General features: G+C 32.4%; 1 protein-coding gene across 3 annotated transcripts in view; it reads left to right on the plus strand.

Moving 5' to 3' along the window:
* The window catches only part of LOC124540122, a 151,000-nt gene that overhangs the window by 67,527 nt on the left and 66,947 nt on the right, over nucleotides 1–16,526 (plus strand). For 2 of the 3 annotated variants that reach the window (XM_047117557.1, XM_047117558.1), the window contains exon 1: nucleotides 443–539. In XM_047117557.1, the coding sequence (XP_046973513.1) occupies nucleotides 521–539 (19 nt within the window). In that variant the 5' untranslated portion in view covers nucleotides 443–520. Of the gene's footprint in view, nucleotides 1–436; nucleotides 540–16,526 lie in introns of those variants that run through there. The other variant, XM_047117559.1, reaches the window with a different exon arrangement.

Genomic DNA, 16,526 nt, shown 5'->3' on the forward strand with positions numbered 1-16,526 from the left:
GTAAAATCTATTATGTAATGTTTACTATTTGTGATATTTAGTTATTGATTTCCTCTTAAATTTCCATCGCTGGAGTCTGGACAAAGTATAGAGTGCCACTGTGTTTACCTTCGTACTTATGCAGCGATGTATAATCTGCACAGTGTATAACTACTGTGGTTAAATTCAGTCAGAAGTGTACACTGTACGTACAATTATTCAAAATTAAAATATTATATATTTCTAGTAGTCTTATAAAGGCACTTTTAAATAGTCATGTTACAGCGTGGAATTAAATACAAAGCTACCAGCGATTCGAAAAAAAAGGACATTTGCATAAATTTTAATAAAAACGACGAAACAGATGATATCATTTTAATTAATTTGCGAACCGTACATTTGTATCTTTTACGAAATTCAACGAAAGTGAAAAATAATAATGATCATTTTTCTCCAGGGACAAAAGTGTCTCCGAAAATGCTCTTCTGACGAGGACTGCAAGAGTAAAAAGAAGAAATGTCTCTGCGATGGCGCTTGTGGTATGTCGTGCATCAAACCAGGTGAGCGATTTTATATTATAATCCGTTACGAGATGATCTCCGCATCACGATTTCGCTTATAATCTTATGCAAGAGGTCGAACTTGCAACTATTTTAACTACAACTATAAAATAAATATTAGACAACATCACATATATTACTCTGATCCCAATGTAAGTAGCTAAAGCACTTGTGTGGAAAGTCAGAAGTAACGACGATACCACAGATATCCAGACCCAAGACGATACAGAAAACTAATGACTTTTTCTCGAACTCGGGACCTCGAAGTGTCGTACCCATGAAAACCGGTGTACACACTACTCGACCACAGAGGTCGTCATAATATAAACACAATGATATATTTATATATAATCCAGGCACGATTTTGTCCACGTGAAATGGGAATTTTATCTACTTCCCAATTGGGATGCGTTTCCTTTTTTATTTTATTATTATTAGGATAGGATTACGGGCAAGACGGCAGCGCTATAAGAAGTAATAAACGATCCCATATCACCAATCTGCAACCAAACTTGGGAACTATTACTATTACTACACAGAGGACATATATGTTATGTCCTCTGTGCTATAGGCACAGTTTTACTAACTTACCCACAGTTCAAAAAGTTACCCAAAAAAACTAAGTCTCGTATTACCTACCCAAAGGGACTTGCACAAAGCACCAAGTATATTAACAGTTCTATTTGTGTTCAAATACCTTACCCTTTTCCTTAACTTTACAATTCCCAGCTACAAAAGCAGAATATCGAAATGAAATTTCATCTAACCGATACAAGATTTCGAGATATAACGAGCTTTATTTACAGTTAAGCTAGATCCAAATAATCGCTTGCAAACAATACAAACGTAGATTTGATATCTCCGGCGTTGCAGATCACACAAACGGAATTGGGATCGATAAAATTTATACTGCAGACCATTTTAGACAAGATACACCTCTTGTACTACTAGTAATATCTACTACAATACTAGATATTACTAGTCAACCCAACTAGGTTTGATTGTACAAGAAAGAAATTCAAGAAGAATGGAAAGACAGATATTGATTGAAAAATAGAGAATCGTTTTTTTGAGGTTGCAATTAATAGAGAATTATTAAAAAGGTAAGAAGTCATTACATAGTATAAAACAAAGTCGCTTACTGCTGTCTGTTCTTATGTATGCTTAGATCTTTAAAATGACACAACGGATTTTGATGTGGTCTTTGTATATAATACATGGACAATATAGTAAATAAACACTGATAATTTTTGAAGTTTTTAATGGGATATCATAAATAAACAAGTTCTGTATTATATTTGGTATCAGTATTGCACCCGTGCGAATCTGGGACTGGTCGTTAGTAAATTTTAATTCGACTAGCTGTCTGTTCTATATAAAATTAAATCCATATACAGCCCCAGTCAATCTTATTAGCACCCTTATAGTTAAATTTTCAACAATCTTTTCTTAATAGTTGTTTTCTGGTTGGAACACACTTACGAGTATGTTCCAAAATTACCTTTTAAGGCTCACTTGTCTAGGCGCGTTGACTAGTTAGTCAGGACGAACGGCTTATAATAAACAACTAACCTAACCTAATTTTACATGGATAGAATACGAGTATACATAAAACATTTACATCCTAAGACATATAACTTTATTGATGTTGTCTGCAACGGTAAAGCTTATATTTCTATAATGATAGTAAAGTAAAATAAGTAAGTAAAGTAACAGCCTGTATATTACCCACTGCTGGCCTAAGGCCTCCTCTTCCATTAATGAGAGCGCTTGGAACATATTCCACCACGCTGTTCCAATGCGGGTTGGTGGAATGCACATGGGGCAGAATTTTGATGAAATTAGACACTTGCAGGGTTCCACACGATGTTTTCCTTAACCGCCGAGCACGAGATGAATTATAAACACAAATTAAGCACATATATATAGTGGAGCTTGCCTGGGTTTGAACCCGAGTGTTCTAACCACTGGGCCATCTCAGCTCTTTAATGATAATCGTTGTCATCTGTATTAATATTATAAATGTGAAAGTAAATCTGTCTGTCTGTCCGTCGTTCTTTCACTACAAAACCACTGAACCGAATTTGATGAAATTTGATATTAAGTGAATTTAAACTCCAACATACGACATAGGTTACTTTTATTTGCCAACAATGAAGCTTCTAAAACGCGAGCGAAGCCGTGTCGACAAATAGTATTTCATACAAGCTTAATTCAATTTAAATCTTCTTATGAACGATCCATTGTTGAAAACCATATTTAAATACGTTCGGTATGTGAGTTTATCGCATTCAAACAGATGTGGCGGACACAAGTATTTCCGTGTTAAAATGCAATCCAATCAAATCATACTTTATCGAGTACGCTTTTATACGGTTTTGAATCGTCATTTTACACACTTGTATTATATGTAATGTTACCTTTAACTTGGTGGTAGGGCTTTGTGCAAGCCCGTCTGGTAAGGTACCACCCACTCACCAGTTATTCTACCGCCAAATAACTCAGTATTGTTGTGTTCCGGTTTGAAGGGTTGATTGAGCCAGTGTAACTACAGGCACAAGGGACATAGCATCTTAGTTCCCAAGGTTGGTGGCACATTGACGATGTAAGGAGTAGTTAATATTTCTTACAGCGTCATTGTCTATGGGTGATGGTGACCACTTACCATCAGGTGGCCCATATGCTCGTCCGCCAACCCATACCATAAAAAAACCGGTTCGGAATGTCGATTCTGCCGAGAACAACTGAACAAGCTAGAATCAAACAAGAAACTAAATAGTTATTCTTTTTAATACATAATTATATCGATCAGTTACAATAGGATCGGGGATTGCGATTCAACGGGGAAATGCTGCTAGCATTCTTGCCACCATTCCACGCGGTCAAGATGTATACAGTAACTAGTTTTAGTTCATATTTGTATAAGTTTGAGCATTGAATGTTATTAATTCTTATGTTAATAAAAAGTTATCGTATGGTGTAAGAAAAAGTATAATAATATTTATATAATATATCCTATATATAATTATATATAATAGGATATATAATAATAATATATTGTGTTAAATAATACACATATAGTAATACTAGCGACCAGCTTCGCAAGGGTACAATACTGATACTAAATATATTACAGAATTTGTTTATTTACGACATCATATTAGAAACATCTAAAATTATCAGTATTTCTTTACTATATTGTCCATGTTTTATATACATAAAACTTCCTCTCGAATCATTCTATCTATTAAAAAAAACCGCATCAAAATCCATCGCGTAGTTTTAATTATTTAAGCATACAAAGGGACAGGGATAGAGAAAGCTACTTTGTTTTATATGTAGTGATATTCATAAATACATTTTTAGAAAATCCAAAGAAGTTTGTTGAATCATATTGAATATTTTCTTCGATTTGTTTCAAACATCTTCGTAAACGCTAGAATATGTTCACGCTCACAAATTGATATGTCTTCGTGTACTAATTATTATGTGAGAAAGCCTTAACAATACAATTTGTTACATGACGATATCTTTTTGCTGAAATACAATAGATGCCTCATTGCACTTCCTTATATTTCTAGACAAGGCAGCTATTCTACCAACGATTCAGAGATCACACGAGTAAATAATGTTTTGTTTATTTTATTCGGGGTGGCAAACATACTGGAAAATGGAGGAACTGATAATGAGACATTTTCATATAAAGATTTAATGATGATCTTGCGTCCATCTTAAAAATATATTCCTCATTATGTAAAAGAACTATCAACATTTTGATTAGTAATATTTATTCAACATCAGTGATTAAAAGTTCGTAAAATAATAATAAAGTTGGTCCTTATGTACAGGTATTATTAAAGGAGTATGATCTTTGGAGTGTCAAGTTGTCACACATCAACATAATAAATAGTATCGCTTGTTTTAGTTATTCGCTCTTAAATCATTTAAATTTACAGACCGTCTAGATTAGACGGTCTGTACTAGACCGAATAGATTAGATATCTATTTGCTTTAAGTTAAGTATTAGTATAAGTCTTTAATAGAAAGCATTTGTTTGTAAATGTTTTATAGTCTTGGTTATGAAAGCATAATTAAGTTTTAACCCAGCTTGTAAAGTCATACCATACAGTCAACAAAATGTTGTTTTTTTTCAAAAGACCCCAATAATTTATAAACATCCATCGTCTGTCCACCAAAATCATGACTATTTCAAATCAATGAAGCAATACATTTTCTTATCGTTGTGCATAAATTTCCGAAATTCAAAGTTGGGAAAAAAAGAAATGTTTTGACAATAGTCCTCTTATTGTGGAAAAATGTCATACTGATACTGATTGCAGTGGTATCCTGGTAGAGTACCAGTGATTCTACCAAACTTCTTGTGCATTTTCTATAGTACCAGTTGCTACCCATTTTCCTCCATACAGTATAAATAAGATCCAAATCAAATATCAGTTGGAAGATTTTAAATGATTCTTCCTTTACCCAATGATAGTGTACGTTGTGCAACGGTATGAAGTCGAATTACTTTGTAAGCGTAATAATCGAGTAACTCTGTATCAGAAAAAATGGCACAAATGCATGCATGCACATTATAAATGTGAAAGTAGCTCATCTATCTATATCGGCAGATAATTATCAGCCTGTTAAGCTTTTACGGTTAAATCAGTTAATTTAATGAAATTTTGGTAAATCATGATTGAATTCCAAGGAAGGACCTCATAGTATTTTTAAACGTAACTCCCCATAAGCCTCTAAAACCAAAGCGAGTCTATAAATATCGAGTCGTTAGTTTGGTGATTTACATCATATTCATTTGTTTATAATGGAATTTGCGTCACTAATGCTTTACTGAAGCTCTCTACAAGAGCTATCTAAAATGGCGATTCGTTTTTCTTACGGTAAATTGGATTTTAAAATGTTTGCTTACAATATTTTATTCTATTTCTAAAACTGAATTGCTAAACATTTCTACTAGAAGTTAGCAATGAATCGTTTCTTGACTATAGAAACTAGGCATAAGTGCTACTTCATCGACTGGCAATCAATAAATTTAACGTTAGGAGATTTTTTATAAAATAGTTTGTTGTTGGTAGATCATGGCTACTCTTTTATGGCGCCGAATCCAATATATTTAAATTTACGTAACGTGTTACTGAATATAAATCAACGTTGATTTTTTTTATTGTGATTCATTATGATTCCATTTACTAAAGAATAATTATCAAGATTACTTTTATGACTTCGTAGGTGATCTATATTCAAATTAAAATTGTGTTTTACGTTAAGCCCCGAATATTAACTTCCTTTTTTAAAAACTATCTTCTATGCGGGTGGCTGACTTGCAGATTGGATTATATTTATTTAAAGATACTGATGCAAGAGCTCTATCATGGTAAGTTATTATTAACATTACGTCATAAACAAATATATATCGATGTGATATTATCATTCGATAAATGACATTATCATTGATAAATATGTGAAACAATAGGGGTCCCAATAGAGATCCTTGTGGAACACCTAAAAGGACAATAAAAGAAAGTAAAATTCAGACAAATATGAATCCTATTATTAACAACAACTGACTCTAGTTAGGAAACAATTCAATAACAAATAATACAAACTGATATATGTATGATACATCTAATACAAATAAAATTGTTTTCATAGTACTCTTATTGAATAGTAATAATAAATATCAATGTAATTCGACCTACGATAGGCAATCTATACTTTGAAATGAATTTTACATTAACAAACTAATTAGTATAATACCCAATTTGTTTAGCAAGTATATTATTTTTAATCAAAGTGTTATCGACTGTCGTCAGCGAGGATGTTTATTTAAAAAGGTTCTACAATATAAATAATCCTTCAACGCTCTTATGGAAAGTTATATTCAGGATAATAATTGCTTTGATAATGTTAGTTTATATAAAATATGAATAATTTTATTTTACCCTCTGAGATCCATATTATATAATGTACACGTATAAACTTTTTATAACTGCGGTAGGAAAATTAGCTACCTGATGGTAAGTACCACCCATTTAGATCCTAATAGATGTTACCCATTGCTTGCATCTCCAGTTCAACGTTGGGAATTGATATGTTATACTATATGATCAGGAAGACAAATATACTAAGTACTCCCAAGAAGACGACAAGAGTGATTTCCAGCGAAGATATGCTGTATAGTATAAGATATAAAACGCCAAAATGTTGTTTACTATAAAATGTAAAAAAAGGCACGGGCATCTGCGAGCCTGTGGATGTAGTAAATTAAATAAAACAAATAAAAAAATATATACTAAGTGTCAATTGTCATTCTTTCATTCATTCTTTACATATTGGAAGTCAATTAATGTTGTTATTATATCGCTATCAATAATATGTCAAAGCGACGTCCTCATCTGAGATGACCCAGTGGTTAGAACGCGTGCATCAATGCAGGCAAGCACTACTATATATATATGTGCTTATTTTGTGTTTATAATTCCGCTCGTGCTCGGTAGTGAAGGAAAACATCGTGAGAAAACCTGCTTATGTCTAATTTCGTCGAAATTTTTCCACATGTGCACCAACACGCATCGGAAAAGCGTGGTGGAATATGTTCCAAACCCTCTCCTTAATGGAAAAGGAGACTTTCACCCAATAGTAGGACATTTACAGACTTACTTTACTACTTTACGTCCTCATCATACATTCATTCAATTTAACATTACATGGGACATATTTCCTTTACTAAATGGTAGACATACATATACAAATGTATATTAAAAAGATATCATTATAGCTACGCAATCAAATTCAGTTCAGAGGTTTAGTCGTGAAAATTTTACGGAAAAACCGACAAACAGATATACTTTCGCTTTTATAATAGTATTTCATACAATCTTAAAATCACTTGCAGAAGCCATCGAACCATAAAATAGGAATTCAGCGGACCAATTAGACGCTCCCGTTGGCCAAGACAGGGTACTGTTATTATCTTAGACGGCTGACTTGAGCTATTTTATAATACATATTTATCAAGAACATTTATTATATTTGTTTACCTGATAAATTAGTAAAATTAAATCCTTAAATATATGTAATGAATTCCAAGTATTCACTGTATAATTCTTGACCGCGTGCAATGGTGGCAAGAATGCTAGAAGCATTTATTCATTGAATCGCAATTTCAGTCCTCTTGCTAAAAATGAATCAGCTCTTCTGTTGCCAGTGGAATAAGGCACTACTACTCCAAGGGCCAAGTGTTTCGACGGCAAATGGTACAAAAAAATGTTTCAATTTTTCATTTGTGTGAAAATTTTCTACCAATATAGAAAAAAAGATTACAATGAAAGTATGTCCATCGACTATGGTGTTTAGTTCAATACCAGTAAGTAGTTGATGGTAGGACTTCGTGCAGGCTCCTTTGGTACTACTTTCTACTATCAAACTGTCTTTCCTAGTATTTTTGTATTCCGGTTTCAAATGTGAGTGTATATGTGTACATAATTACAATCACAAGAGACATAAGTGGAACTGTAAAGAATCTTTAATATCTTTTACCTCGCGAACTAGCAACCCGCCCCGGCTTCGCACGGGTGCACTATAGAATTTGAACATACTACAGAATTTGTTTATTTACGACATCACATTACAAACTTCTAAAATTATAAGTGTTTCTTTACTATTCCCTTACCTTCCTCTCGAATGGCTCTATTTATTACAAAAACTCAGTTGTGTATTTTTAAAGATTTAAGCATACATAAGGATATAGGGACAGAGAAAGCGACTTTGTTTTATACTATGTAATGTCTCTGGGCGGTGGTGACTATTACCTATAAATAAAGAAAGTAAATGAAATATGCAAATAAGTTCAAACAAGCAAAATCAAATCCACTTGATATGAAATAAGGATCTTAAAATTTTGTAATTTATCGTTGACCTATTTTAGCAAATTTACTTTTGAAATTCGCCATGATTCTACCAATTACGTTCAAGCTCCGGTAATTTACATTTTTGTTGCAAAATCACCCTTCTGTATGAAGCAATAGGAGCTACTAGCATTGTAATGTAATATCGCCAGAGTAAAATTCCAGATCTCATTTTAAACTTCGGTGTATAAAAGTAGTTTCGTTAGTTTTAAATAAGAAAAAAATGTTTGTTGAACAACTTAAATATACGTAAGAATTTTATGAGTGAAATTAAAACAGCTTAAATAACTTATAAGCAATGAAAATTACAATAATCTAAGACTAAAATAAGAAAAGAAATATAGTGTGAAAAATCGGGCTGAGACGAAGATGCCTTCGTAATTATTTTATTACGTGCCCGCGGCTGCATGCCCGTTTATAATTAACAAAAATGTTATTATTGTACCCTACGTTACACCTTATTGCATCAACTATCTTCTAGGGAATGTCCCGTCAAAATCGATCCAGCTCTTACTGAGATTAGCTTGAACAGAAAGACAGACAGTTAAACAGAAATTGAGAAAAATGACTACAATTTTATTTTATGTATAGATTATCTAAGTTTTAGATTCCAAGTTTGAATTTAGTTAAAATAAAAGTAACATTGTCAAAATCAAAATCAACAAAATAAACTTTATTCAAGTAGGCATTTACAAGCACATTTGAATCGTTATTTTACAATTAAGTAAAGCTACCACCGGTTCGGAAAGCAGATTCTTCCAAGAAGAACCGCCAAGAAACTCAGTAGTTACTCTTTTTCAACATTTAAAAAATTCAAAGTCATGTTAGTTAATACAATTATTTAAATTAATATATCCTGCTTCGAAGTCAACAGGTATTAACTCCACGCTTTTTTATCATCTATGGCAATATAGAGATAATTCGTAGCTAAATAGTTGCTTTTGCAATTTAAACAATAGTTATTCTGATAATTATATATTTTTTTCATTGTTTTAAAAAAAAACATTTTATTTTCTATATTTACATAAGCTGTTTCAACTTAATGTACTTTATTAAGCTTAAGTGAAATTGTAGTATATATTCCCATAATTATTATTATCATTTCAAATAAAAGCATACCTGAAGTTATCTCGTGCTAAATATCTATATACAACGTATATATAACCATAAATAAATCTATGGTGATATTATATTGTTATTTTAGATAAAATAAATACAGAACAAAATACTGTGTCAAGTTTGAAGACCAAGTTTTAACAATGACATAAGCTATCTTGGGAGTTTTCAAGCTGTCAGTTTCCCATATATGCTTGACTGCACAAACTGGTTTATACAAGAGAGAAGAGCGGCTTGAGTGTAGCGAGGCTTTCAGTATCAGATCAAGATAGCCAGTGATTCAGTCAACTTATAGCATCTAATATTTTTATAGACTGCTAATGTGTTAAGCAATTTTAATCTTTAGTGTCGATCAGTTATGGTTGTTATTGTTTTATACGTAATTTGTTTAGATTGGAACCGAGACGGCCCAGTGGTTAGAACACGTGCATCTTAATATTAACCGATGATTGCGGGTTCAAACCCGGGCAAGCATCACTGAATATTCAGGTGTCTAATTTGTGTTTATAATTCATCTCGTGCTCGGCGGTGAAGGAAAACATCGTGAGGAAATCTGCATGTGTGTAATTTCCTGTAAATTCTACCAAATGTGTATTCCACCACGCATTGGAACAGCGTGGTGGAATATGTTCCAAATCATCTTCTCAAAAGGGAGAGAAGGCTTTAGCCGAGCAGTTTCAACATTTAAGGTTTACTAATAAATTAAAAGATTCGACTAAATGGAAACGTGAAATAGTTATTTGAATAAGATTTGTAAAAATAGGGATTATTTCAAACAAAAATTAAGCGCCTGTCCAATAAACGATAGCAAAATGAAGCGCCTTCAGAATAATAATAGCAATGAATGGCACTAGAGCGAAATCTTTAAATTATAAAAGCAAGGCGCTATAGGGAAAGTAAATAGCCTTTGATGGAAATAAGGTCGAGTATCTACTTAAACGTTTGTAGACCAGCACTTTTTTTCGGTCTGTGACATAATTTCCTATTTTAATGTTAAATATGATCATGAACTGCAAAACTATTTTTTTATCGATTATCTGAACATTGTTAGTGGGTATTTATTAATCATTTCCCAGATTTGAATTTAAAAAAAGCCTGTGGCTGATTTTTCTAAGGCCTTTGTGTCTTTATGTCATTATAGATTTGACGTTTAAAAGAAGAATTTGTATGTGCAAATCTATAATCAAAAATTCCAGATATACTTATAAACGTGACTTCCGATTCAGACTACTCCGATTTAAACTACGCAACGGATTCTAAAAGGGTTTTTGATCAATAACCAGAACGATTCAAGATAAAGTTTTGATTATGACATGTGTAATATTAGTATTATCGTACAGAAATAACGAATATTACAATTTACCTAGCCAGAAACAAAAAACAATTTTTACTTTTATGTATGGTCCTACGTTTATGTTTATAAAACAGACATACAGACAGACAGAGACATAGTTACTGTATCCGTGTAAATGCAGGGCGGGAAACTAGTTAGAAATTAAAACCAATTAATAAATTAAAATCTCATATTGTGAAATATGAGTTGATCCATTAAAGATAATGTAGTTGTTTTCACGGATCGCGTATTGACGCTTTGTTGACTCATGCTGAATAAATAATAATTGAATTCAATACGATTGACCTACTTATATAATATAATTAGCGACAAACATCCCCCCCCCCCTCCATCCCAGCCTTCGCACGGGTACAATTCTGATACTAAATATACTACAGAAGTTTATTTACGACATCACATTACAAACATCTCAAATTATCAGTGTTTCTTTACTATATTGTCCATGTATTATTATTACTATATACAAAAACCTTCCTCTCGAATCGCTATATCTATTAGAAAACCGCAACAAAATCCTTTGTGTAGTATTAAGGATTTAAGCGTACAAAGGGACAAATGGATAGATAACGCGACTTTGTTTTATACTATGTAGTGATTAGTAGCTAATAGTAATTATCATATGATTAATTAAAAGGCAGATGTAGTACATGAAGAAATAGTGTTATCACCTTAAAATAATTAATTAATAACGTGTTTACAAAAAGATGCGTCGTTTCGTAATGCCGGGAATTCGTATTCGCTTTTTCCTTTATAATCTGTGTCAATTGTTGCTGATTTATTGATATGGCAACAATGCTTTGATTAATTAATAAGAACAACGTATTATGGACTAATTATACGTATTATAGTTTTTTATTATTATTTTTTTTTATATTTTTTATTGTGTTTGAAAAGTTTTTTTCTAAAGTTATATAAAAATAAAAATGTACACTTATGTAATTTAATTGGTTGAAAATAGTAGCGACTAAGTTATTGTTTTTCTAAAAGGGATCTACAAAGCGAACTATAGATTTCGTTCAAAACTACTTGTATAAAAAAGTTTACAGTGATATAAGATGATATTCATGCAACTTTTAAATGTTAATCCTTAGCTAATTGTATCATTAAGTATTGGTGCATTAAGTATGAATAAAATAAATAAAAATTTGAACAAAAAGAAAAACGGACTTCAAACGAAACACTATTTTAAAACAAATAAATATTCACTGAAAAGTAATAAAAATAATTGCGTGTTCAACATATTTGTTAAAGTCCTCCTAAGTAAAATGAAATGAAAATATTAGACTTTTTAAAAGTCGATATACGATTATATAACGTAGTTATAGTTATTGTTATATTTGGAGCCGGTGTCAGCCAAGAAAACTTCAAAAAGGAGGAGGTCCCCCTTTTTGAAGTCGGTGAAAACAAATGACATATGAGTAGAAATCCAAAAACATATTAACAAATTATGTAGCGTTAGAAAACGTTTCTGACGTGACAAGATTCCCCCTCTAAACCTGTGACAAGTTGCATGCTCTTTATTTCGTTTTCATTATTCACACTATGTTTATCCGTAACACTATACTTGACCTCGTGCCACGAGCTGTTTGCCACAGTCCACCTCTTGAATATTACACGAGGCCACGCATACCTCTTTTCAAACAAGAAACCGCAACGTGTGAATAACTGAAATATTCGTAACACCGGTTATATAACATGTATCTTTGTAAAGGCACGTTATTAAACCGTCCGTGTATTATACGTTTACTAGCTACCCGCCCTGGCTCCGCACGTGTGCAATATTGATACTAAATATACTACAGACTTTGTTTATTTACGACATCAGAGACTTCTAAAATTGACAGCGTTTCTTTACTATATTTTCCATGTATTATACAAAAACTATTAAAAGAAACTGCATCAAAATCCGTTGCGTAATTTCAAAGATCTAAGCATATATAGAGATAGAAAGCGGTAAGCGACTTTGCTTTATACTATGTAATGATAAAGAAGATAAAGATAATAATAATAATATATATAAGATAATAATAATAATATATTTTATACATATGTTTGTATTTTATATTTAAAAATGTAATATAATATGAGTAAAAATAAATAAATAATAATGATAATAAATATGAGACAACATCACATACATTACTCTGATCCCAATGTAAGTAACTTAACCACTTGTGTTATGGAAATCAGAAGTAACGACGGTACCACAAACAATACCAGACCCAAGACAACATAGAAAACTAATGGTAATCTTCATCGACTCGGCCGGGAATCGAACCCGGGACCTCAGAGTGGCGTACCCATGAAAACCGGTGTACACACCACTCGACCATGGAGGTCGTCAAAAGATGATACTTAAGACCTTTAAAATAGCGAAAATGTACTTTGAAGTGAATTCAGAAAATTGAAAATCAAAATCAAAACTTTCTTTATTCTAAACTAAACTTTTTAATCTACATAACAATGTTCAGTAAACCGGTCAGTATTCACTCAGTAATTATTCTTTTTCACCATTTTCATTATATAATAATATAAATCATTCTAGGAGCAAGGTTCCAATCCGTTGCTATATTAAAATTCAGCAGACATTTTTAACTTTGCCGTTTCGTAAATTCAAATAGTTTGTAAAAAAATACACTGGTAAAAAAGACTGCTACTGAAGCTGAGAAGAACCGGCAAGCAACTCAGTAGTCACTGTTTGTCGACATATAAAAAATACAGCCGTATTAGTTAAATACTATTATATATAGTATGTAATATATCCCGACTAGAAGCCAACAGGTATTAATTCCACGCTTTTTTTATCATCTATAAAATCTTTTATCGAATAATATGCTTTTTCTACCAACGTAATTTTTACAAACGATTTGAATTTACGAAACGGCAAAGTTAAAAATGTCTGCGGATATTTATTATATAATAATATCAGAATATTCGATACAAAAAATAATCTCCAACGCAGAAATATTTCAATCTGACATAAATGTTTGTAATTCGTCGTTTTTCATATTGAAATCAACGATACAGCGTTTCACGTGAATCTCATATATTACTATTTGAACTGAAATTAAAATAATATTTATGTACACATCGCTTTAAGCTACGGACACACTTGCGCCATTTCAAACTTCACTTGATAAGGCTCGGATCACAAACCCGATTCATCCATAAAATAATACTCAATATATAAATAAATATTGGACAACATCACATACATTATACTCTGATCCCAATGTAAGAAGCTAAAGCACTAGTGTTATGGAAAATCAGAAGTAACGACGGTACCAGAAACAACCAGACCCAAGACAACATAGTAATGAACTTTTTCTACATCGAATCGGCCGGGAATCAAACCTGGGATCTCGGAGTGGAGTACCCATAAAAACCGGTTTACACACTACTCGACCAAGGAGGTCGTCAAAATAGCTACTGACAATCGTTTAACAAAACAACTTTCTTGCTGGTTCTATTTTAATTTAAAACGATGGTCTACGCATCAACACTATCATATATATGTATATCACGTTTAATAATAGGCATGTGATATGACCTAGCATGAGGAAGCTCTTAACGTAGTCACCTGTAAAGCTGCGGGAACATCACAGATGGATTCCCATGGTTAAATCGCACAAGTGTGAACACAGCCTTATACTCTTTATGTAAACGTTTCAATCAGATTTTAATAAACATTGATGATATTAATTTAATTAACATTCTCAATTGAAAACATATGTCAAAAGTAAAAAAAAATCTGTCTGTTCAACCAATATTTATAAACATGGTTATTTTTATTACTACATTATATTATTTATAATTTTTGTTCCATCCGCTGTCGAAACGCTTGGCCCTTGGAGTAGTGGTGCAAAAAGCTTCATCAAAAGTATAACAACTCGCCTCATTGCCTCCACTGGTGACAGGAGCGCTGGTTCGTTTTTTGCCCAGAGGATCGGAATTGCGATTCAACGGGGAAATACTGCTAGCATTCTTGCCACCATTGCACGCGGTCAAGACTTATACAGTAACTAGTTTTAGTTCATATTTGTTTAAGCATTTAATGTTATTAATTCTTATATTAGTACATTTATTTGGGATATTTACCATGCGTTTTATTTACAGTTACGAATCTTTCAACAAGACAGTCGTAGATAATAACGAAATATCGAAGCTCCAAATCTATCTAATAATATAAATGTGAAAGTAACTTTTTCTGCCTGTCTGTCGCTCTTTCACTACCACTGGCACTTACTTGGTGGCTTGGTTACTTATTACTTGGTGGCAGGGCCTTGTGCAAGCCCGTCTGGGAAGGTACCACCCACTCTTCAGTTATTATACCGCCAAATAACAGTAATCAGTGTTGTTGTTCCGTTTTGAAGGGTGAGTGACCCTGTGTAACTATAGGCACAAGACATAACATCTTAGTTCCCAAGGTTGGTGGCACAGACGATGTAAGGAATAGTTAATATTCTTAACAGCGTCATTGTGTATGGGTGATGGTGACTCACCATCAGGTGGCCCATATGCTCGGCCGCCAACCTATACCATAAAAAAAGAAACCAAATGAACCGAGTTTTATGAAATTTAGTATGAAATAAATTTGAGCTACAAGGAAGGACATAGGCTACTTTTTTTTAACACATGACAACCAAACTATTAAAACGCGAAGTAAAAATATAAAACGTGGTAAATGTCCCGTTTTAAATACTTGCAGCAATAAATCTTCTAATTCATAAAATATTCAATGTAAAATATGATGATCCAGTCTTGATACATCTGAATATATTTTAGTTTTAACAAATCAAAACAAATGAATGTATTTGTTACAATTCCCTTTGTAAAACAATCGAGTTGTGATATCGAATTAACAACGTTAGAAATTATTCGTAAAACATTAGAATACGAATTTTCATCGAAAAACTTACGGAATTTGGGATATTCTCAAAACAATCTTAGAACGACAATTTGAATTTATAACAGGAATACTTACGAGACCTTTGGATTTGGGCCAATTATAATATTGCTTTTAATATAATATTAATAAATTTAAATGAGATTTAAATTTGACTTCCAAATCTTGATTTTTATGGAAAGTATTTGATAAATGTAACCAATATATAATTGTTAATCCAAAATAATTAATTAAACAGAATCTTTTGGTAGAATTAATTAATTGTGGCTTTTAAATTCAAATTAATTTATTCAATAAAGATGAAGCCTACACTAACGGTTTTTCCAAACCTATAAGACTGGAACTTTTGACAAAAAGCCTTAAAGCCTAAAAATATATTCCTGCAAGCCAGACAATATAGCATATGTCACGGGCGAAATCACTAACCATGAGATGAGCTTAAGATCTGAGATGGCCTATAGCCGATGATCACGGGTTCAAACCCAGTCGAGCACTGAATTTTCATATGCTTAATTTGTGTTTATAATTCCTTTTATGATCGGCGGTGAAGGAACACATCGTGGGGAAACCTGCATGTGTCTAATTGTGCCGCATCTTAATCCAAACCGCATTTGAGTGACATGGTGAAATATGCTCGTAACCTTCTTTTCAAAGTGAGGTCTTAGCCCAGCAGTGGGAAAATT

This window comes from Vanessa cardui, chromosome 24, assembly GCF_905220365.1.
Source record: "Vanessa cardui chromosome 24, ilVanCard2.1, whole genome shotgun sequence".
NCBI lineage: Eukaryota > Metazoa > Arthropoda > Insecta > Lepidoptera > Nymphalidae > Vanessa > Vanessa cardui.